Source organism: Diabrotica virgifera, chromosome 3 (genome assembly GCF_917563875.1).
Source record: "Diabrotica virgifera virgifera chromosome 3, PGI_DIABVI_V3a".
In the NCBI taxonomy this organism is placed as follows: domain Eukaryota; kingdom Metazoa; phylum Arthropoda; class Insecta; order Coleoptera; family Chrysomelidae; genus Diabrotica; species Diabrotica virgifera.
In genome coordinates, this window is record NC_065445.1 from 67,836,866 (window position 1) to 67,862,022 (window position 25,157).

The following is a 25,157-nucleotide window of genomic DNA, read 5'->3' on the forward strand; positions in this document are numbered from 1 at the left end:
TGATACATTTTAAAGTAGAAGACTTTAAAATGATATTGCCAATATTTATGAATTGCGTTCCTGGGACGACTTTACTGAAAGATAGTTCATTCGATTACATGAAATCAACCCCAACTCAAGAATATCCGTCACAAAAAAATCATAGCATGTGATCTGTCTTTAAAAAGACAACCACATGCAACGGTGACATTAAAATTCTCGCGTTAGAGATCTCATAGTAAATCACGAGGGAAAACCAGGAAAAACCTCGTGATACTATCCCGACATCGTAAGTATTTGGTCTTACATTTAATTTACTCTCAAAATTAATACCAAATTCTGACTTTACTATAATTTTGTTTAAATTATAAATAATATCAATAATACATGGGTATATAAGTAATACTAAAATATAAAATATGTACTAACTCGACTATTGACTTACTAATTGTGGTATTTTCTTTCTATTGACTTCCTCTTTCAGTATGGGTATCCACATCCTACTGCATTCCACCGAGGAATTTGCGACACAATTGGTTTCGTTTAGCATAATTAGAGCCGCTTCTTTGATTTTTCTCTTTTTACTATCTGTTTCTTTCAGGACTATACTTGAATCTCTCCACTGAATGTATTATTGATATTATTTATAATTTAAACAAAATTATAGTAAAGTCAGAATTTGGTATTAATTTTGAGAGTAAATTAAATGTAAGACCAAATACTTATGATGTCGGGATAGTATCACGAGGTTTTTCCTGGTTTTCCCTCGTGATTTACTATGAGATCTCTAACGCGAGAATTTTAATGTCACCGTTGCATGTGGTTGTCTTTTTAAAGACAGATCACATGCTATGATTTTTTTGTGACGGATATTCTTGAGTTGGGGTTGATTTCATGTAATCGAATGAACTATCTTTCAGTAAAGTCGTCCCAGGAACGCAACTCATAAATATTGGCAATATCATTTTAAAGTCTTCTACTTTAAAATGTATCATATGTATCTGAATTGCCGATATAAATGAGTCAAATTAAATAAATTATTAGAAGAATTTTTTTACTAAGCAACAACATTTTTGTTTATATTAATAGTATTTTGTATTTTGACAACGGGACCCGATTTGGGCGTCGAAACGTTAATAAAAATCATTTTTTAATAATATTGTGGCTTATTTCCCATTCTAAATAGTTAAAATTGTAAAAATGCCACAAGAAAATAGCTTCAGAACAACAATAAGTTGTCATTCCACCTTTTCCGTGGTCTTCCCACTGACCGTCTTCCTATTGGAGAACCGTCTCTCGCTATCCTTACTACACTATTTGTTGTCATTCGGCTTATGTGGTCATTCCATTCTACTCTTCTGTTTTTCACCCAGTTATTAATGTTGTCCACCTTGCATCGTCGTCGTATATCTGCACTTCTAGCTCTATCCCATAGTGTGTTACCATCGATTTTTCGAACTGTTTTCATCTCTGCTAGCATTCTTTTTGTCCTCTCTGTATCAGGTCGTGTTTCTGCTGCTTACCTCATTATTGGTCTGATGACTGTTTTGTAAATTCTGCCTTTCACTTCTTTTCCGATGTTTTTATTTCTCCATATTGTTTCATTCAGGCAACCTTCGGCTCTGTTTGCTTTATTCACCTGATCTTCCACTTCTGTTTCGAGCTTTCCGTGGCTAGATAGTGTTGTCTAGATATTTAAACTCCGTGACTTGTTATATTGTTTGACCCTCCAGCTCTAGCTCTAATTTACACCTTAGTAGATTTGCTGTTATAACCATGCATTTAGTCTTTTTTGGGGAAATTAAGATGTTAAATTTTCTTGCGGTTATGTTAAATTGGTGCAGCATGCGTTGTAAATCATCTTCACTTTGAGAGATTAGTATTGCGTCGTCTGCATAGCAGATTATTTTAAGTTGTTTTTCTCCCATTTGGTATCCTTTTTTTGTTCTTACTTTTTTTATTATTTTATCCATGATCAAGTTGGACAATAGAGGACTCAGGGAATCTCCCTGTCTTATTCCATTGCCAGTTTCAATTGGGTCAGTTAGTTCTTTATCTACTTTTACTGTTATTGTGTTGTTCTGGTAGATATTTTCGATCGATTTAATTATTCTTATAGTTACCTCTCTTGCGTAAAGTAAATGGATAACGTCCTTTAATTTGACTCTGTCGAATGCCTTCTTAAGGTCCACGAAACATAAGTATGTCGGTTTGTTATATTCTAACGATTTTTCTTGAACCTGCCTCATTATAAATATAGCGGCGGTGCATGATCCTCCGGACCTAAAACCTTGTTATTCTTCCGCTAATTTTATTGAGTTCGTTTTTTATTACTTTGGTCGGTAATTTTAGTGTTGTGTTTAATAAATTAATTCCTCTGTAATTCTCTGGGTCCGATTTTTCTCCCTTTTTGAAGAGAGGTATTAGGATGCTGGATCTCCATTCTTGTGGTATTCTCTTTTATTTTAATATTTTTTGGATTAGTTTTAATAGTTGTTTGGCCAGATCTTGTTCTCCGAACTTTAGGAGTTCATTCGATTTTCTGTTCCTCTCCTGGTGATTTTCTATTTTTTAATTTCCTTAATGCTTCCGTTACCGCTGCTTCTTCAATGTTTATTTCTTCGTTTGTTGTCCCTTCAGGTGTTGCTGGTTCGTTATCGTTATCGTTATCTTTAGCAAACAGAGATCGAAAATAGTCTGCCCAAGTTTCCTTCTGAATGTGTTTCGTTTTGATTAGTTCGTTCATCTCTTTTCTTTGTCCTCTGATCATTCTCTATATTTCCTTTTGTGTTTATACCCATGCGTCACGATTCATTTTCAAACAAATTAAGTCAAAACATAAAGTGATACGTACGCCGATGTGTGTAGTATATAGCACAGTAATATAGTATTCAGTATACAAAATGTATATACACATCGACGTTCGTTTCACTTTATGTTTTGACTTAATTTGTTAGAAAATGAATCGTGACGCATGGGAAAAGTTATAGCGGACGAACAATATATAAGAGATTTATAAGGGGGTTTATTTTTGTTACCCAACCATAATTTTTACGGGGATATTAGGATAATGAAGGCACTATATTTTTTAACCTTCTATACTTCGTTGATAGCAGTTTTTTTTTATATATTGCGATACCAAAATAGCCAGCCAGTCTTATTCCCGTTAGATAAAGACATCTTTAATTTATTTTTAATTATATTGGGAAATAAAATTATTTGGGAAGACAAAAGGATTAATCAAAGTAAAGGAAAATATCTAAGTTTAATTTTAAATTTATTTTACAAATAATTAAATAATTTTACCGCGTGAATGGTTACAAAATGAGTTTAAAGCACACACAGTATGCGGCAAAATAAACAGTACTGAAATGAATATTGAAATAATGTTATTATTATTAGTCCAGGCACCGAAGCTTTTCACCTCGCAATTTTTACAGTATGGATCGATTTGCTTGAAAATTTGGGAATACGCAGTTAATAGTCCAATGATCAAAATCTATATGATGCCGAAAGGCGCTTTTACCATGGGGATGGATGCCACCCCATCTCCGTGGTGGAAATTTTTTATTATATTTTGACTACAAAAGTTGATAAAAACATTGAAAAAATCAATGTTTTTCGATATATACTCATTTACCATTCACTCAATTTTTGCCGTAGAAAAATTTTTTTGAAGGCAAGTATTTGGGAGTTAAATAACTTACAGTTTCCTATTAAAACATTTTTTCGTATATCTGATGCTAATCTTTCTATTCTGAAGAAAATTGCATTTTTTACCAAACTACAAAAAGTCGTTATTCGCATTTAACTCCAATTTTTTTAAAAACTAATCATTCTAAGCCAATCAAACTTCTAGAATATATTATTAATACATAAATAAAGAAGAATGAATAATAAAATTAACATGAAGTAAAACTCCCTAGTGTAGTTGGTATATTTAATAACAATTCTAAAAAATTTTTAAAAATCCAAACGGATTACGTTCAAAACGTTTTCGGACTTATCAGTCGATCATCAGTGAACTCTCTGTCCTTGCTAAATAGCCACAATGCCAAACACTGGTCAAGATATACGTTCTAACTACATGGTGAAATTTGTTAAACAATTTGGCTTACATTGGATGCCAACGGATTAGTACTGTATCTATTTAGTACTAATCCGTTGGCATCCAATGTAAGCCAAATTGTTTAACAAATTTCACCATGTAGTTAGAACATATATCTTGACCAGTGTTTGGCATTGTGGCTATTTAACAAGGACAGAGAGTTCACTGATGATGGACTGATAAGTCCGAAAACGTTCTGAACGTAATCCGTTTGGATTTTTAAAATTTTTTTAGAATTTTTATTAAATATACCAACTACACTAGGGAGTTTTACTTCATGTTAATTTTATTTAACTAGATGGTATACAGCCAACCTTCGGGTATTATCCCGTTTTATTTTTTTAAGAATGAATAAGACCAATGACTAAAAACACCGCTAACTTACATTATTATGCTTCCAACTAGATTTCTCCTTTTTTTTTCAAAAAAATATATTGATTTTTTAACCGTAACCTTTTTAATTTTTATCTTAGAAAGTTTGGTAAAAAAAATTTTGTAGCTTTTTACAAGGTCTTTAGGCTATTAAATATTAAATCTTTTTCAAATTTTCAGTCGTAAAAAGTGGTAACTTTGAAAGGGTTGGTAAATGTGGTTTTTGCATGTTATTACCAGTTTTAATTGTCAATAGCTCACTCAATTTTTACCGTAGAAAAAATTTTTGCAACACAAGTTTTTCGGAATTAAATAAGCTACAATTTCATATTTAAACATTTTTTCGTATATCTGAAGCTTATCTTTCTATTCTGAAGAAAAGCGAATTTTTTATCAAAATCCAAAAATTCGTTATTCGCTTTTAACTTCATTTATTTAAAAACTAATTATTTTAAGCCGGTTAAACTTCTAGAACCTATTAATAATACATAAATAAAGAAGACCAAATAAGGTCAATGACTAATTTAAATTAGGGTGGTGATTAGGGGTTTGCTTCCGATCACTTTTTCACTAAAAAAAATAGGGACTGCCATTCTTTTCATTATAAGCCACCTAATTTTTAAGCTAAAGACTTGTTTTTTATTTCTGGAGATAAATATTTTTAAGTACTTCAAATTAGTTTAAACATTTTATCCTCGAAAATGCATAGTTTTCCCGTCTTTTGACTTTGATACTACAATATTTAGCATTTGACGAAGAAGAGCTAACATATAATAAACGGAATGGGACGTTTCATCGCCGCCGCTTCATCGCCGCCGTTTCGATGCCGCCGGTTCATCGCCAGTCCATTTCATCGCCGTCCGTTTCATCGCAGGCCGTTTCATCGCCAGTTAGTCAGTTGATTTTGTATTATGGGAGATGACACGACACGACATTAAATTCAGTTCAAAAATATGACAAATAAAAAGATAAAAAATATTACTATATTAATTTACTGTTCTATGTCTACTTCCCCTAAATTTGATACTAAATAGTATTAAATTTGTAGTGTTAAATTACATTTTATATTATAAAAGTTTAAAAGTCTATTAAAAGATTAAGTATGGCAACGGGAATGGTCATATCTCGCATTTCTTAGAATTCCTAATTAATACCTACTAAAAATAAATAATAAAGGTAACTGTCGAAAATTGGTCGAAAAATCGGAAATATATCAGTTAGCGATTAACTGACGCGATGAACCGGCGGCATCGAAACGGCCGGCGATGAATCGGCCGGCGATTAACTGGCGGCATCGAAACGGCGGCGATGAACTGGCGGCGATGCAGCGTCCTAGACCCTATAATAAAGTATAGCTCTATTACTATTGGTCTTAAAGAAAATAAAAAAAACGGTTTTGTTGATTTTTTCACAAGGTACAATTTTGTTAAGCAAAGTTGTTTTGACAAAATGAAAACTTTTTGAGTTATTTGCAGAAAACTTATTAAAAACATTGATTTTTCGATATAAAACTAACACTCTCGATAGCGAATAAATCGAAAACTATCAATTTTATCAAAAAAATGTATAGAACGTTTTCTGCTTAGAATGAACGTTTTTACCAACTTTTGCGGTCAAAATATAATAACAAATTTCCACCCCCGACATTGGGTGGCAACCATCCCCATGGTAAAAGCGCCTTTCGGCATCATATAGATTTTGATCTTTGGATCACTACTTATTCTCAAATTTTCAAGCAAATCGATCCATTCTGTAAAAATTGCGAGGTTTTGTCATATTTTAAGCTTCATTACGTGGACTATATTTATATATCTTAATATTATTGTGAAGCTATTTCCTTGTGGCATTTTTGTAATCAACTACTCTACATGGGAAATAAGCCACAATTTAACTAAAACAATGATTTTATTAACGTTTCGACCTCCAAATCGGATATCGTTGTCAAAATACAAAATATTGATAATTTAAACAAAAACGTTGTTGCTTAGTAAAAAATTCTTCTAATAATTTAAATAAATTGCAACTCATAAATATTACCAATATCATTTTAAAGTCTTCTACTTTAAAATGTATAATATATGCCGATATAAATGAGTCAGATTACATAAATTATTAGCAGAATTTTTTACTAAGCAACAACATTTTTGTTTAATTTATCAATATTTTGTATTTTGACAACGACATTCGATTTGGACGTTGAAACGTTAATAAAATCATTTTTTTTAGTTAAATTGTGGCTTATTTCCCATTTAGAATAGTTGATTTATATATCTAGTATACATGATATAGCCTTACAAACATTATTCACAACAACGCACGTTCTCGACAAAACAGATGTTAAAGATGCCCCCTAGCCAGTGGCGGATTTACGGAAATTTGTAAATTGCGGGAATTGAGGAAAATTTCCAACTAACAAAGTCGAAAATTAAAAAAAAATTGTTCAAACATAAAACTACATTAGCTGACATGAAACCGAAACCACAGAAAGACAAATTCAATCCAATAAACACGCTAGTTACGAAAATTAAGCGAACTGAATGCCTATAAGTTATTATTTATGTCTTCTATTTAACATAAGTGTTTGGTTTTTATATCTTTTGGTTGATTTTTTATAGGAAGTTCCCCCCTAAGGCAAATTGCCTCTCCCAAGGCAAATTTCTAGATCCACCACTGTCTCTATCACGAAAAAATCTTTAATTCTAGTCCGAAATTCCGAAATAGCAGACAGTGGATCTGTCTGACTGCTTCAGCATTCCCCATATGCACGCATCTGGTGGCGTTATTTCTGGTGAGTGGCAACTCCCAAAATGACCGCGCAGTTTTCGAAGAGGTTCCCTGGCAGTGTGACAGGTTGTCCCGTCCTGCTGAAACCATTGTTGATTTTAAGCTTGGACCGTTTTCGTAACTTTTTTCGTATGACCGAAAATAGTATTCCACAATAAAACATTTTCTGCAAAACTAAGAACCATTCTGAAGCACCCAACATTTTCACGACATTCACATATGTTATAGCGCGTGACCAGACATCTCGTCACGGGACAGTTCATAACCGGACAACTGGTAACGGACAATTCGTAACAGCGACAGTTCGTAACAGCGACAGTTCGTAACTATAAAAATTAGTAACGGACAATTCGTAACGTCCAAATTGAATTATTCTGTTTATTTTTGTTAACGTGGAAACTAACTGTTGTTACAGTTATAATTGACATTATGTTTATCAATTTAACGAATCAGTACCGGAATAAACATGTTTAACATTTTATGATTCGTGTTTCGGAATATATTAAAAGTCTTTAAAAACAAACAAATATTTAAATACATACAAACTTTTAACAATATTTTTAATAAAATATAAAAGTTTATCCCTCTTATTGTTTCTTAAATTTGCATATACAAAGGAATAATGAAGTAATTCGTGAAATCTTTAAGCCAACAACCGTCTTTAGACATTCCCAATGTTCTAGTAGTTTGTAAAGGAAACATTATAATTACCCGTTATTATAATAAACCTTGTGATTAGGTATAGCGTTGGGGTATTTAATCAACGATTATAGTTGATACGAGGGATGGCTTTTAATACTTTAATACTTGGTTTAAATACTTTTATTATATTCTGAAACAAGAAATATGAAATGCCTTAAAAATGTTTATCCTGATACTGATTCGTTAAATTGATAAAACATAATTTCATTTATAACTGTAATAACATTTAGTTTTCACGTTAACAAAAATAAACAGAATAATTCAATTTGGACGTTACGAATTGTCCGTTACGAATTTGTATAGTTACGAACTGTCGCGTTACGAGATGTCATGGAACCGTTATAACGACGTTCGGAAACCACTCAGTACGTTTCGGCGCCTGACACATACAAATTTGAGGCATACAAATTTCAGTACTGCTTATTTTGCCGCTTACCGTATAACACATATTAAATTTATTTGTGTAATTATCATTAAAACTATATTTTAAGTTGTTGGGCTATCCACTCTAAATATTGAGCTACGTCTGTAAAGATTACATAGTAATTTGGATCGCAGATGCCTTCTTTAGATACTGCATTGGAACGAATTCCTCGTAGTTGCCAGACATTTGATCCTGCTTTTGGGAAGACAAGACCGTCTCCTGAGCTACCTTTGCATGTGGATGTACCTTAAAAGTAAATATAATTTGTCCGAAACATAAAAAGAAAAAAATCAATCACATACAGGGTGCCCAGAAACACTCCCAACAAACGAAGACCGGAAATTCCTAAGATAATTTGAAGATTTAACCGAATTGATGCTCTGAAAATGCTTACTTAGGGAGCTAGAGCTCTTTAACCAGGGAGCAGTCGTGCCGTTAGAAAAATCTAACATTTTATTCTTTTCCATGATAACTTAATGAAAAATTTTGCAACAACTTTCCACTCGTAAGTGCCTCGAGGAAGATTGTAGTAATGCGTGGGATTTTTTTTATTTTTTATTTTTTTTTTGTGGAATTTTTGGCTTTGGTGAAAACCAATTAGCTTTAAAATTGTTATAAATAGAAATTTTTATCATAACAAGTAAATAAAAATATTATAAAATAGAAATTTGTTTTAAATTCGTATTGTTAGATTTTTTCTTTACGCGCGACTGCTTACGTGACAGAAGTGAGCGCAACTGCTTCCGGGTTAAAGATGGCGTCATGTAATTAGTTTTTTTTTAAATAGCTCCAGAACGCTTCTATTTAGAAAAACAAAAACTGGTACTTATATTTACCTTGCAGAGATAAATCGATTCCATCAATTGCGAATTTCTAGTACCGGTCATAGGCGTCCGTTTTGGGTAGGTAGCACGGGCGCCCATATAAAAATTTTTAGGGAGGGGGGCAGACGTGAAGATGTTGCACATTACATTTTGTATACTTTGGATAACCATATATAGTTTATAGCACCCGAAAAGCTAGGGGGGCCACAGCCCTCCCCTGCCCATAGGTATGAACGCCAATGGTAGGTAGGGCAACAGTTACTTTTTTGTCATTAACTTTTAAATATTTTTAATACTGCTTTATTAAACTCTGAGGTATTCTAGTACTAAAAGGTACTCTTGCTTTAAGTCGGTATGATGCATCGTTTTCTATAAAAACCGATTTGAAAATTTTTCGTTTTTTGAATTTGAAAAAAAAATTTCAAAATAAAACTATTTAGAAAAACGAAAATGATAGGTTTATTTATCTTCCAGAAATGAATCGATTTTATCAATTGCGAATTTCTAGTAGGTACTGGTCATAGGCGTTCGTTTTGGGTAGGTCAATGGTTATTTTATCAATTTTTAAGCATTTTGGACCCAAGATTATTAAATTATAAGATATTCTAGTACTAAAAGTTAGTCTTGCATTAAGTCGATAAAATACACCGTTTTATTTTGAAATCCTGTCGTGTGGAAAATTTACTTAGCTTTCAATCTCTATTAGGGTTTTATATATACCTATTCCTATCCTCCTTCGTTTTTGAAATGTTTAAAGATTTCAGTATTTTATAAATGCTAGAATATTCCACAGGCTGTTGCGAACTTTGAGAAAAAACCCAGTTTGATTGGTACACCTGGTAGACTGCTTACTTAGGGAGCTAGAGCTCTTTAACCAGGGAGCAGTCGTGCCGTTAGAAAAATCTAACATTTTATTCTTTTCCATGAACTTATCACCCCTGTTGAGCTGCCCCCCCCTCACTTGCAAAAATTAAAAAACAAATAGCGCTGATTTATGAGCTATTCATGGGCTTTCATATTCCGCACAGTAAAAATTTTGAGCTCGTAACACTGGGCAGGAATTTAATAATTTAGCTGACTCAGCCCCCCGACCTATTTATGAGATTTCGAAGCGATATAGTTTCGATTTTTGAGCTCATCTCCTTAACCCCCAAACAACCCTTTGATTCGTTAAACTTGAGAGAAAAATGCTAAGAAAAATTCAAATATATCGTATCGCGGATATAAGTCGTATAGAGTATATACTCTAAGAATAAACTCTTAAACCACGTGCATTTCGATTATTGAACTACAACCCCTTCACAAGAAAACCACCCCTTCTTTCCGGCTTAAGAGAGAGTTGTACTTAAAATGAATTAAATTAACTATTTGGCGACTACATATCTCAAGATAAAAATCAAGGTACACTCAAGGTAAAAATTAACTATTACCTTCGATTTCGGTGAACCTCCATCGATTTTCACGAAAATTAGTGAGTGGTTAAAGGATACGTCAAGAAACAAATGTGACATGGTGCCACCTTGCGCATTTATTCTGAGTGTGGATACCACCCCTTCTCGTGGGTGAAAATTATTTGATTAAAAATAACTCCACAAATCGATAGAGAGATAAATTATAAGCAAAATTTGTTATATAAAGTTTTTAAAATAAATCAATACTTTTTGAGTTATTAAAGACCAAAGATTTTAATTTTTCTTAAAAAAATGCATGGTTTTTCGTAAATTACTCAAAAACTGTTTTTTTTTAAGTTTTTTCAAAAAAGTTATCATTACCAAAATTGAAGCTTTGAAAAACCTTTTAATATTAATTCAAAGTGAGTTATAGGTAATTGAATCTATTTTTTTTTTCGGCGATTACTCAAATCTAATTATTCAAGCCTAATTAACGAGAAATGCATTTTATAAAATATATTTAAAATACGCTTGTCAAAGTACTCAAGAATATTTAACAAGTGAGTTGCGGACTAAGTTGAAATCATCAAAATTAAGCAAGTTACAATGAAAATAAGACGACCCTTTTTGATTTTTTTTAGGAAATAGTGAAAAATAAAACATACGCCATTTCCGAAAAAATTAAAAATTTTTAGTAAGCCCTATGAGACTTTCTTTACTTTGGCATGAGTAACTAATGACCTCAAACATTTTTAGATCGTTTTAGAATGCATATTTTTGAAAAAATATATGATATAAAAAAAATAAGAATTTTTTAAAGTTTTATAAATTACACATTTTTTGATAATAACTCCAAAACTACTCGATACACGTTATAAATGATAGACCACGAAATTAAAGCTTTTCTTGTTAGCATATATTTTACTTGTTTTTTATTTTTGTAGCATACAATATAACAGAGGTAGAAACGTTTAAATCCTAAATTTTACTGAAAGAACCATGTAACCGGGCCCCTTTAACATTTTATCTTAAAAAATAAGTGATTTAAGTTTAAAAACATAATTTTATAGCTCTTGAAATTACCTTTCAAATGGTCTTTGGATGAATCTGATATCATAAAAATTAACGGCGCTATTCTAAAAAAAACAGAAACATTTTCTTGGAAACATTTTTTAATCAGTTTCGATGTTATCTTTAATAACTCAAAAAGTATTGGTATATTTTAAAAACTTTATATAACAAATATTTTGCTTATACTTTATCCCTCTATCGATTTGGGGAGGTATTTTTAATAAAATAATTTTCACCCCCGAGAAGCGGAGGTATCCACTCTCAGGGTAAACAGGCAAAGTGGCACCATGTCACCTTTATATCTTGAGGTATTCTCTAACCACTCACCAATTTTCGTGAAAATCGATGAAGGTTCACCGAAATCGAAGGTAATAGTTGATTTTTACCTTCAGTGACTGCACTATACAAAAGAAATTGCAATTAAATGATCTAAATGCGCGTATTTTACGAGCTCATAAATTATTAAACGATATGTAGTCTCCAAATAATTAATTTAATTCATTTTAATTACAACTCTCTCTTAAGCCGGGAAGAAGGGTTGGTTTTCTTGCGAAGGGGTTGTAGCTCAATAATCGAAATGCGCGTGTTTTAAGAGTTTATTCTTAGAGTATATACGCTATAGGACTTATATCCGCGATACGATATAATTAAATTTTTCTCAGCATTTTTCTCTTAAGTTTAACCAATTAAAGAGTTGTTTGGGGGTTAAGGGGATGAGCTCAAAAATCCAAACTATATCACTTCTAAAGCTCATAAGTAGCTGATAATTCTGCCACAAAGATCGATTCAATATCCCTATTTTTAAGTTGTGACGGGGGGCTGACTCAGCCCCCCCATTAAATTATTATATATTATTAAAAAATAATATATATATATATATATATATATATATATATATATATATATATATATATAAAAACGTCCAAGGAGTAATTGGGTTACTAGTAAATAAAAAAGTACTGAGATAACAGCTGTTATCTCAGTACTAAAAGTTACTAGTAAATAAATAACAATAATAACAACAAAAATATCTGTATTACTTATGTATACACAAAAAAGGCAAGGTAAAAGATGTATTCTTATTTTCACTGAGCACTAGTGCACCTATTTCGGTAAGAATTGCTTGTTCTATCTTTAAGCATATTTGTAAAGAATGTTCTTCTTTGTAGCAAGTCCTGAAGAAGCCTAAAAACAATAGGCGAAAGCTTGACCAAAATAAAAGGCACTCACTTTGAAGCACCAGTCTTTCATTGCTTCCTCAGTACCAGGGTTTTCCCAGCTGTTATCTCAGTACTTTTATATATATATATATATATTTCGCTAAGTAGTCCGTTTTTTCATATCTATTTCCAGGCCCACCGGTATTTTTTTTTTATAACCCACATAACCCATATTCTGAGATGCAAAGATTCAAATAATTCTGCCATAATAAATCCCATCTTACATAACAAACAAATCAACACAACCCATATTCCGAGATTTAAAGCTTCAAATAATTCTGCCACATTATCCTACCCTTCGAACAAAAAATTTCTCTAACACCCCTGTATAAGTTAAGTCAATATTCTACCTATTACCGTTGATTGAGGTATTGGAGAAGATATCTCATGTTACGAAAGAAAACGAAACCTCTGCTATATTCGCCTCATAGATGGCAGGCCAAAAGCCATCTAGTGAGCAGATATGTGAATCTCTAACCCTTAGAACGACAAAGAAATTTGTATAAAATTCTACTTGTATTATTTTTGGATTTGACCACAAAACGCTACAATCGACAGCGTTGCCATTTCTAAATGTTTTGGTAATATTCGGTATCGAAAATATTTATTAGTCCAAGCTGTATAGTCACTTCCGTTATGTAAATTATTCCTTTTCGATTATTTTGCACAAATTTACTCAAAAAGAGATCCTTATAACAAATCCACAGGGTACCGGGCGGTACCGCGGTCGGAAAATTGTTTAAAAATTTTTTTTAAACAAATTCACAAAAATATTTTTTTTCACTTCGAACAATTTTTTTTTTAGATTCTTTGGGTCATTCTCAGCAAAAAAGGTCTCTTGTTATTTTTCTCTAAAATTGATTGTTGTTGAGTTATACGCGATTTAAAATTTGAAAAAGCTAAAATAACCATTTTCAAGGGTTAATAACTCGGTTAAAAGTAATCATTATGAAAGTCAGAAACTGACCAAATTACCCAAAGATTAAAGTCCCCTCTACAAGATCCTGAAGAAATGTTTGTCATTATTTCATTACTAAGATGTTATTTTTAATTATCAACAATGAGCTTTAAGCGTGTATTGAGGCGGCGCGGCCGTCAATGTGAGTGCGAGTGAGATGCTCCATTGGACGGCTGGAATGGTGCATCTCTTTCGCAATCACCATTGAAGGCCGCCTAATATGCGCTTAGCGCCCATTGTTAATAATTAAAAATGACAGCTTAGTAATAACATAATGACAAAAATTTCTTTATGATCTTGTAGAGGGGGTTTTAAACTTTGATTAGGTCACTTTCCGACTTTCATAATAATTATTAGAGAGCGAAATATATGCAAAGTGCATATAGATGCTATTTTCAGACAACAAACACAACATTGCATATTTAAGCTAAACACGATTTATTTTGCATATTTTAAAAATAAATTATATAAAAGTTTAAAATTTTCCTCTCTTAGTTGGAATTTTATAACTTCGATATGAACGAGCTCGTCATTTATCTATCTATGGCTCATTATTATCTATCTGGACTTTCCCATTACTACCTGAATTTAACAATTATGGGTGTTCCCAGAAAAATATTATTTTATTAGCGTAGCAAGTCGTAGGTACCTACCTGCTTTTAAGGGTCTAATATTTATTTTGTCAGTTTCCGGCCAACATTTGTTTAAAGTAAACGTTGTATCGTATTTAGTGTTTTTGAAGTGATTGGTATATATTAAATTTAAATATGTCTACCATTCAAAAAAGCGCTTGGATAAAGTGTTTTCCCGAGTTAAAGTTAAGTGGAGACAAAGTATTTTGCAAGGCCTGTTCCAAAATCGTAAGTTACATTCATTTTCACATTTCATTTTTTAAATATTGTCCTATAACATCAGTAGATGTAGAACGAACTTTTTCTGTGTCCAAACACGTTTTTAGTGATAGAAGGCAAAAGTTGCTAGTTGAAAATTTTGAAAAATATTTGATTATAAATTCATACTATAATTTAGATTCTTAATTTAATTATAATATCAGTTTTTGTGTCATTTCATTTGTTTTTATGTGAAAAATAAATATGTATTAAACATAAATGTAGGTTGAATTTTTTAAACATAAATGTTTATATTTAATATATTGTTTTATTTTTGAGTATTTTTAATATGCATTTGCATATTTAGACAAATTTAGAAAAAATACCTGCATATTTGTAGTTAAAGTAATGCATATATATGCGCATATTTTGGTAATGTTGTGTTACATATATTCCGCTCTCTAATAATTATATTTAACCGAGTTATTAAACATTGAAAGTGGCCATTTTCGCATTTTTCAAATTTTAAATCGCGGATAACTCGACAACAATCAATTTTAGAGAAAAATCACAAGTTACTAGGTCTGGATCCCGCGTACCAAAAAAGTTGATTAATAGCAAGCTGAAAATGTGTGAATAGCTTAACGGTGTCTAGTCGGACAAACTTTGATGTATGGGAACATTGGAACAGGAGAAGTTTTAATAGTGGTTCAGGTTAAAGATTTGGACCGTCAGGCTACGAAAACTGTATTTTGTCGGATAGAACTTTCAATTGATTTGTTACGTTTTCATTGAACTCTAATGCAAAAATCAGACTGCTATTTATCACCAACGTAATTCCTGTTATTTGACATATTCTACGTGTCGGACTTAAAATGCCCAGTTGGTGATAAATAGCAGTCTGATATTTGCATGAGAGTTTAATAAAAGGGTAACAAATCAATTGGAAGTACTGTCCGACAAAATAGATGGGATGTTTTCGTAGTCTAACGCTCCAAATTTTTAACCTGTTCCACGATTAAAACTTCCCCTGTTCCAGTGTTCCCATGCATCAAAGTTTGTCCGACTAGACACTCTTAAGCTATGATCAAATTTCAGCTTGCTATTAATCAACTTTTTTTTGGTACGCGGGATCCAAAACTATACCTTTTTTGCTCAGAATGGCCCAAATGATCTAAAAAATTATTTTTGTGAATTTGTTTAACAAAAATTATTGTTTAAACAATTTTTCGATTATGGTACCGTCTCTCACCCTGTGGATTTGTTATAAGGACCTCTTTTTGAGTAAGTTTGTGCAAAAATTTCGAATTGGAATAATTTACCTAACGGGGGCGACAATACAAACTCGACTATGTCCTAGCAAACATCTTTCTTAAATACCGTTATATGAAGGGTAGTGGTCCTGGCTGGTGATTTATTGCCGGGCTGAGGTTCGCTTAGAATTAAAATAAAACCAGATGTGCGAAAGACTTTGCTTTGGAAATATTTACCTATACAATATGTACTATATTTTCACAATAATGGATTTAAACTTAGATTATAGAAACGAATCTTCTTCTTTTTGTGCCTATTCGTTTAGAATATTGACGATCATTCTGGCTCTAATGATTTTATTAACTGATGCTTTAAATAGATTAGTTGTTGTGGAGAACCATTTCCTCAGGTTCTTTAACCATGATATTATTCTTCTTCCAATTTCTCGCTTCCGAATACTTTGCCTTGAAGTATTACCGTCAGTAATCTGTATTTGGTGCCGTTTCTCATTATGTGTTATACTAACTTTCGAACTTTTTAACGATATATACTAACTTTCTCCTTTTAATGGTGTACATCACCTCTCTTTCTTTTCCCATTCTTCGTAATACGGTCTCGTTGGATATCTTGTCCGTCCATGATATCCTTATGATTCGTCTGTATAGTCACATCTCGAAGGTTTCAAGTTTTTTCTCCATCGCTTTAGTGAGTGTCCAGGATTCAACTCAGTAGTATAATATTAAAAAGATATAACATCGTAGGAGCCTTACTTTTATCTCCAGTTTAAGGTTGTGGATTTTAAAGAGTTTTGCCATGTTATTTAATGCATTCCGAGCCTTCTCTATTTTACATTTTATTTCTTGTGAGTGGTCCCATTGTTCGTTTACTATTGTTCCAAGATATGTATACTATACTGTATACTGGTATATTAACTCAGTCCCCTGGTGTATTCTTGATAACCAGTTGGGCGCCTCTAATTTTATTTTTGCTGATGACCATAAATTTAGTTTTTGATATATTTTCTTGTAGTCCAAATCTTTTACTTATACGCCAGGGAAATAAGGCAAAAATATGCCATGTTCGGAACACTTGAGCAGCCAGGTTACAAATGGTTTTTTTGGGTACTATATACTATACATATACCATATACCTAATACATAATAAATACAAAAATGCCCGTCACCGTTCGGACGAGAATTTTAGTTATTAACAAATAAGGGTCAAAAATGGCAGTTTCTTCGTTTAAATCGGTACAGGTAAAAATATGGCCATTCAATATCTAATTTATAGTATTCTTATTTTAGTAGATAAGCAATTTTCCAACTCCCAACTCAATACAAACTGTTCTTGAATCGTTACGCGCATGCGCAATAACGAATAATAATTATGCGCACATTTCTTGTTACTGCGCATACTCGTAACCGTTCAAGAACGGTTTTTTATCGAGTTCATAGATCTAGTTGGCAGTGGCACAAACCACAAACCTCTAGATACCAATGCATATAATATAGGATGACATCACTTTGTCATGACAACCGTTGATGCTTGTGCAGGCTGCTTTGGCGATTGAAACGAGATCTTCATCTAACCAAATCTAACTTTGCTCTAGTCATATAAGACCTACATTTTTATAACTGTAATTTCATAACAGTTCATTTATAACTGTAATAACAGTTAGTTTCCCCATTAACAAAAATAAACAGAATAATTAAAATTGGACGTTACGAACTTGTATAGTTACGAACTGTCGCCGTTACGAACTGTCGCTGTTACGAATTGTCCGTTACCATTTGTTCGGTTACGAACTGTCGCGTTACGAAATGTCATGGAACCGAACGACATACCCTAACGGCCTAACTGTTCTTTTAAAATATATCTAACACCTAACATTTTTAGAGACTTGCTTGCCAATTAGTCTAGTCGCAACATAGGGGGTCCCATGTAAACTTTTACTTCGCCGCGATTTGATGGTGGTATTATAGGTTTTTTGGGTCGCTGACAGGGGCGGCTCGTGATAGTATAAGATGGTGAGGCACACTACACTTGATGAATATTATTGTGGTTAGCTTCTCTTTAATGAGCGAAAATCAGGTATTTAATAAAATTCAAGGTCGTTGGGGGAGCAGAACATTCGCTTAAAAATAAATTAAAAATACTAATATGCTGAAAAATAACACTAGCACTTTTTCACACTATTAGATATAACATATCCAACTTTTATTTTTTCGATGCACCCTATTGCATGTTTTTTAATTTATAGAAAAAGTAATTTTTTAATAATTAAATAATAATTATTAATTATAGTCAGAAAAAAATTAGATCGGACACCTCTTGCTTTTTTGCTTTTTATAATTGTTAACATACTAAATTACAAATACAATAATTTTTATCCATTAAACAGATCGGTGCAGTTAGACCCTATACGCTTATATATTATATCGTATTTTACACTACTGAGGCATGCTTCAGGCAGGAAATTTGAAACATCGTTCGAAATTGTTCTCATAAGTTGAATTTTGTTGCTGCTCGGTCTAGTCCCTTTTGTAGATATAGAACCCATGAGAGGCTGGCCCAAGCATGCCTCTCCTGTAACCATTATTTGAGAAAGTGAAAATGAGATGCTGTGGACTACCAGCGCCGTACCTATTTTTATTCTTTATCATAAAAATAAAGTTACTTAACAAATTTCAAAAAGTTAAGTTGTATTTAATGAATTGATGATGGGATAAAGAAATAACGTAAATAGTGGATTGATATACTGATGAGGCACTGCCTCACCTGCCTCATAGGACCAGCCGCCACTGGTCGCTAAATCCAATGGAAGTGGTCTGGAAGCCCAAATGTGGTGATTTTAATTGTTATTAACAAATTATGGTAAAATTAGGTGTTTTTCAGGAATTATTAGAAGTCCTGTAAATAAACTGATAGTGTTAAGGTCTTCTCTGGTGTACTTTTGGTCGCTGAATCGAATGTGACTAGTCGCGATTAGGTACTCAAAATATGTTCTTATTTTGTTAATAACAAAATAATAGTTTATTCGCCGAAAAGCTCGAAATGCGCTATCTACAGCAAGTTTGTAGTCTTCTTCATAGTATTTTTATACGCTAAATCAATTGCCGCTAGTCGTGATAGCTTAAACCACGTTTCGACTTTGTTATTAATAAATTATTGCAAAAATAACGGTTTATAATACGTTCACTCACGGTTTTTGCTATAAATTTTAAAAAACCACTTGGATTGACATGAAATTTGGCATACACTAGGCTAACATGTCAGATAAAACAAGCGATTTTGTGTCGATGTCTGCTTTTACCCTGGGGGTGAGTGTCACGCCTTTTCGGGGGTGAAAAAAGAAACCTTTTAAATAAGTCCGGAAGTGGTTAAACTGATTAATTTTAAGCAACTTTTGTTCCATACAGTTTTTTGACCAAGTCAATACTTTTGGAGTTATTTGTTTTTTTGTTGAAAAATGAACATATTCACTCACAAATAACTCGAAAAGTATTGAATTAGTGAAAAAACTGTATAGAACAAACGTTGCTTAGAATTTATCAGTTTATCCAATTCCGGACTATTTTAAAGGTTTCTTCTTTCACCCCCGAAACGGGACGAAACACACCCCCAGCGTAAAAGCACACATCGGCACAATATCATTTGTTTTGTTTGACATGTTAGCTACGTGCATGCCAAATTTCATGTCATTCCAAGTGGTTTTTTAGATGACTCCTAGTAGAGCAAAAACCGTGAGTAAACGTACTATAAACCGTTATTTTTGCAATAATTTATTAATAACAAAGTCGGAACCTGGTTTAAGCTATCACGACTAATGACAAGCGATTTAGCGTATATGATTCAATAAAATTGTGTTTTGACTGGGAAAGTTCTGATTTCTTTCATTATATATGGCTTTTGGGCTGCTGAATCCGAATATGAGGTTTGCGGACAAAATTTCTGGCAGGAACATTGAAAAAATCGCGAAAAATGCGAAAAATTTCAGCTTTTTCCGCTTTTTTGCTCAAATCTCGAAAACTATTAACTTAGTAAATGGTCTGTTAACAGAAATTAAAGTACTTAAAATTATCTACAAACATCACTAATTACTTTTTTTTTAGACGAACTGTTCGGTCTAAAGTATGAGTTGCCAAAGTTGAAAATTGCCAATTTTTAACGGTCTCGGCAAAACCCACTTTTTACATTCCAAAACTTTATTTTTTATTAGAATGCTGCCATTTGATAAATTTCTCCTAGTTTTCTGTACAAAGTAGTTGGTACAGTAGTGGTTAGTACACTGTAGTTTTCTGTGCACCTGAGATTTATGAAAGTCAGAGAGCTGTTCAACTAATAAATTTTGAAAGGACAAAACCTCAAGCTTTATCAGAAATCAAGATCCGAAGTGAATTTCGACACCAACTGAAACTGTGACTCCATCTGTGCCTGATCTTCTGGGCTCTAAGGTAAGGGAAAAGCAGAGATATTCTCGGTATTTTCGGATGGAATGGATTCATGGAAGCTATGAGAAGAGATATACCATATTCATATTATGAACTAACATTTATTATTTTTACAGAAAACTAGGAGAAATTTACCAAATGACAATATTCTAATAAAAACTAAAGTTTTGGAATGTAAAAATTGGGTTTTGCCGAGACCGTTAAAAATTGGCAATTTTCAACTTGGCAAATCGCGGCGAACTAAAAGTGCCACGGGACCCCCTATGTTGCGACTAGACTAAATGCCGTTGTTATTTCAATCAACGTCAATATCCAATACGTAGGTATAAATTTATTAAATGTAAACCACGTACAGTACTTTTATTTTTTACTCCTTTTAAACTCCTTTGTATAATATTATATTTCAATCAAGGATGGCACCTAAAAACATTTTATTTAAAATACACGCTAATTATCCAGGTACAGTAAATTGGACTAAAGTTTAATGGCAATAAAGTTTAATATATTCTTCTAAAAGCTTTACAATAATATCACTTAGGTCTGGATCCCGCGTATGAAAAAAAAGTTGATTAATAGCAAGCTGAAAATTTGTTAATAGCTTAAGAGTGTCTAGTCGGACAAACTTTGATATATGGGAACACTGGAACAGAGGAAGTTTTAATTGTGAAACAGGTTAAAAATTTGGAACAGTCATACCACGAAAACGGCACATGTATTTTGTCCGACAGAACAGACTTAAACTCTCCGAACAGAGATTAAACTCTCTTGCAAAAATCAGACTGCTATTTATCACCAATATGTGCGTTTTAATGAGTAGAACATGTAGAATATGTCAAATGAGAGGAATTATGACAGGTGATAAATAGCAGTCTGATTTTTGCATGAGAGTTTAATCTCTGTTCGGAGAGTTTAAGTCTGTTCTGTCGGACAAAATATATGTGCCGTTTTCGTGGTCTGACCGTTCCAAATTTGTAACCTGTTCCACAATTAAAACTGCCCCTGTTACAGTGTTTCCATATATCAAAGATTATCCGACTAGACACCCTTAAGCTTTTAACAAATTTTCAGCTTGCTATTAATAATCTTTTTTTTCATACGCGGGATCCAGACCTAACTGTGAATGTATCGGAAACAGGTGTTTGTCCAACGTTCATGTTTTTTTATGCGTATTTTGTTTCTATTGTTAATTTAACCTTGCCCTTCTTAAAAATAACGTTAACTAAAAATTGAAAAACTGAACTAAATTAATTAACAGATACATAATATGTTAATTAGAAACGGTGTCCCAACCGTCTTTATTGTCAAAGCCTTATATAAAATATGCCTATAAATAAAGGTAGATATGACGACATATAACAAGAAAAGCCTTCTATAAGTGTAATGCAAAGCAACTAATAATAATTATTGTGGGCATATTATGTTTCGAAATTCGTTAAGAATTACAAGAAATATTTATTTATACAATATGTATTCTAATTCAATCAAGGATTTAAATGAATATACTCTTGAATAAAACGATAAACACAAAGTTGGAATACGATCAATTCATGTAATACAATACATAGGTATTGAAAAAAATCAAATGACAGTAGTTACATTATATCAAACTACAAAAAAGTTGTTTCAAACAACGTAAATACCACCGTTCATTGAAATATTATATTTCAGACCTATAAATATTTACAAAGAAAGAATCATTTAAATTTTATGACTAACTAGAAATTTCTTAGATGTGGCAACAGAGCTGGTGTGTAAAAAGGCTGGCTGAGTCTCTTTCCTTGTCTAAGGTGTAACGGTAAACGAAATAAAACAGGAAACTACAGGCTAACAGTATAGTTTGCGATGAATCCACTGGGGCAGTACCTACCGAAGAATCTATTTTTCAATAATTTTCCAGTTTGTAAGAGACAGAAGATCGTATTCGCGTTTTTGAAAGAAGGATAGAGATACTCGGTGAATGTCGGTGATAGAATGCCTCAATTTTTAGTGAAGCATGAGAGATCTTCCCATATCAATATTTCAATCAACGCTATTACTCAAGGACTGAGCCATAAATCTTACAAATATGCGTGTCGTCGGCTAGTGGGTGGATTTGGCATAGGGAAAAATAACATCTAATTTGCCGCTAATTCGTCTAACGGTGATCAACTACAAATGAAGGCTTCAGTGAGATTCAAATCACCGAATTAAATAACTACCCAATGAACATTAATACATGGTGTATTTTTCCGTAGTGTATCGTTAAATTGTTGTTATAGAATGAGTAGTATCTGTAGAATTTGTGTTTTAACATCTTAAACATACTACAAATTGCTTTGTAAGTATTATATCACTTTTGTTAAGGTTATTTATACTTATAGACTTCATCCTTTATTTGTAGTGAACTGATGAAGCTTTCGAAATTGTAAAGCGAAACGTTTTCAATATATCAATGAAGTAGTTGACTTCTTTATTTAATTGCCAACTAAATTGACCGATTCAACCTCTGAATTCACTAGCTGAATACCTTTAAATATATATATATATATATATATATATATATATATATATATATATATATATATATATATATATCAAACAGATGAAATAGAGAATGTGGAAAAATCCCCTTACGAACAATTCACACATCCACCATTTCGGGTTGGGAAAAATTTTTTGAATAGAATCAAAGAAATGGTGGATGTGTGAATTGTTCGTAAGGGGATTTTTCCACATTCTCTATTTCATCTGTTTGATTTCGTACGAGTGGTCGTCAAACCATTAACCTTGGATCTTTTGATCACTGAGTGTGTTTCAAGGATCTACATCTCATGTTTTTAAACATATATTTTACTTACTTTGAGTAATTAGGGAATTAAAACTTGAGACTGTCATTGTCGGACTTGCCGTAGATTTACGCACCTTCTATGTCTAGGTCTCGAATGTTGTTTTTTGATTGGAATGTGTCTAAAGATATTCAACCTCTCATCTTTATTGATAAGCCCAGAGAGGTTGAAGAGGGCGAAACACATTTCTAAGAACTGGTGTTTGGATCTTTGATTCTATTCAAAAAATTTTTCCCAACCCGAAATGGTGGATGTGTGAATTGTTCGTAAGGGGATTTTTCCACATTCTCTATTTCATCTGTTTGATTTCGTACGAGTGGTCGTCAAACCATTAACCTTGGATCTTTTGATCACTGAGTGTGTTTCAAGGATCTACATCTCATGTTTTTAAATATATATATATATATATATATATATATATATATATATATATATATATATATATATATATATATATATACTAATATAATATAATATAATCACTTTGAATATATATATATATATATATATATATATATATATATATATATATATATATATACTAATAAAAATAAAATATTAAATTCCTGCCCAGTGTAACGAGCTCAAAATTTTTTTTGCGGAAAATGAAAGCTCATAAATTAGCGCTATTTGTTTTTTAATTTTTGCAAGGGGGGGGGGCAGCTCAACACGGGTCAATGTATCTGTCTAGCAACAACATTATTACGGCGACATTTTTAAAGAATAAGGCTATAACATATTTAAAAAATCGCTCAAATCGGACAACAGATTTAGGAAATGTGTGTTAATTTCTTGGAGAAGTGTGGTGTCCGGTTATTTTTGCGGGACTGTATTTTGTTGAGCTCTTTACTATCTACTAATTAAAATTAAGAAGACGCTCTTACCGTTTCTATATCCGGCACAAAAATTGTTTGGTCCGGTAAATAATCCGTAAAAATCGGGCTTAACGTAAATACAGTTTAGAGTATCTACGACTGGCATGTGTGCTTGCATTAACAGATCCGCTGCTAGATTAGTGTTGGAATCTCTATCCCATCCAGCGACTGTACCTAAAAATCTCAAAATCATTAATAATATTATGGATTTAAAATTTAGCTAATTTACCTACGTGATTGACGATACTAGTACGAGAAGTATCCCCTTCCCATAAACATATAGGTCTTACCCATTTAGTATATTGAGTTGGTCTATCTAGCTTTATTATAGATATATCGTTGAAAAAACTTGACCTATTGAATCCTTCGTGTACAATAATTTTGGTGGCTTTAAAGGTTTGTTCATTTTTACCATCTACCCAGAACCCATATTTGCCTATAGTAAAAACAGTATTAAGAACCTAAACCTATGACAAAAAGTACGTTTTCTATTCTCAATTATATTAATATATCAATTATGATTTCAATGAGCTTCATTATGATCAGATTTTCATTACGATATAGATTTTGAACCAATAGAATCGCGAGATGACGTTCTGTCTGGACATAGGCGTAACCAGGGGATGGTTTTGGGGGTTTTAACCCCCCCCTTTCGGATGTACTTTGAGCTCTATACACTTAACACCATTATTATTCCATACCCCCCAGAGACTTTCAAGTAGATGTAACCCCCCCCCTTAGGATCATCCTGGTTACACCTCTGTGTCTGGAATGTGGTACATGCGCAATGAGCAATGTTAAGTCAATTGCATAGGGATATGGAAAATTTAACCTCAAGTTATGGAGATGTTAAAGAGTGCGTCCGAAAGCAAGCAAATAAAACCAATTACGTCTCAAGATGTCAGAGTGATGTCATCTGGAGAAATAAAGATAGGCGGCTGTGAAGGGAAAGTACGCATATACCTACATTTGTAAGACCGATCATGACGTATGCAATATAAACAAGGTACAGCAGAAAACAAGAGGATACTGAGAACATCACAAATGAGAACGTTGAGTTCAAAACCTGGGAAAACACTGAGAACCAGA

At 32.5% G+C, this 25,157-nt stretch overlaps 1 protein-coding gene across 1 annotated transcript in view; it reads right to left on the reverse strand.

The window, feature by feature from the left end:
* Window positions 1-3,239: 3,239 nt before the first annotated feature.
* LOC126881892 (serine protease gd-like) overlaps window positions 3,240-25,157 on the reverse strand; it is a 90,198-nt gene continuing 68,280 nt past the window's right edge. The window contains exons 6-8 of the mRNA XM_050646542.1: window positions 24,298-24,504; window positions 24,078-24,242; window positions 3,240-8,615 (exon numbers count right to left, since the gene is read on the reverse strand). Coding sequence (XP_050502499.1) covers window positions 8,425-8,615; window positions 24,078-24,242; window positions 24,298-24,504 — 563 coding nt within the window. The 3' untranslated portion in view covers window positions 3,240-8,424. The remainder of the gene's footprint in view (window positions 8,616-24,077; window positions 24,243-24,297; window positions 24,505-25,157) is intronic.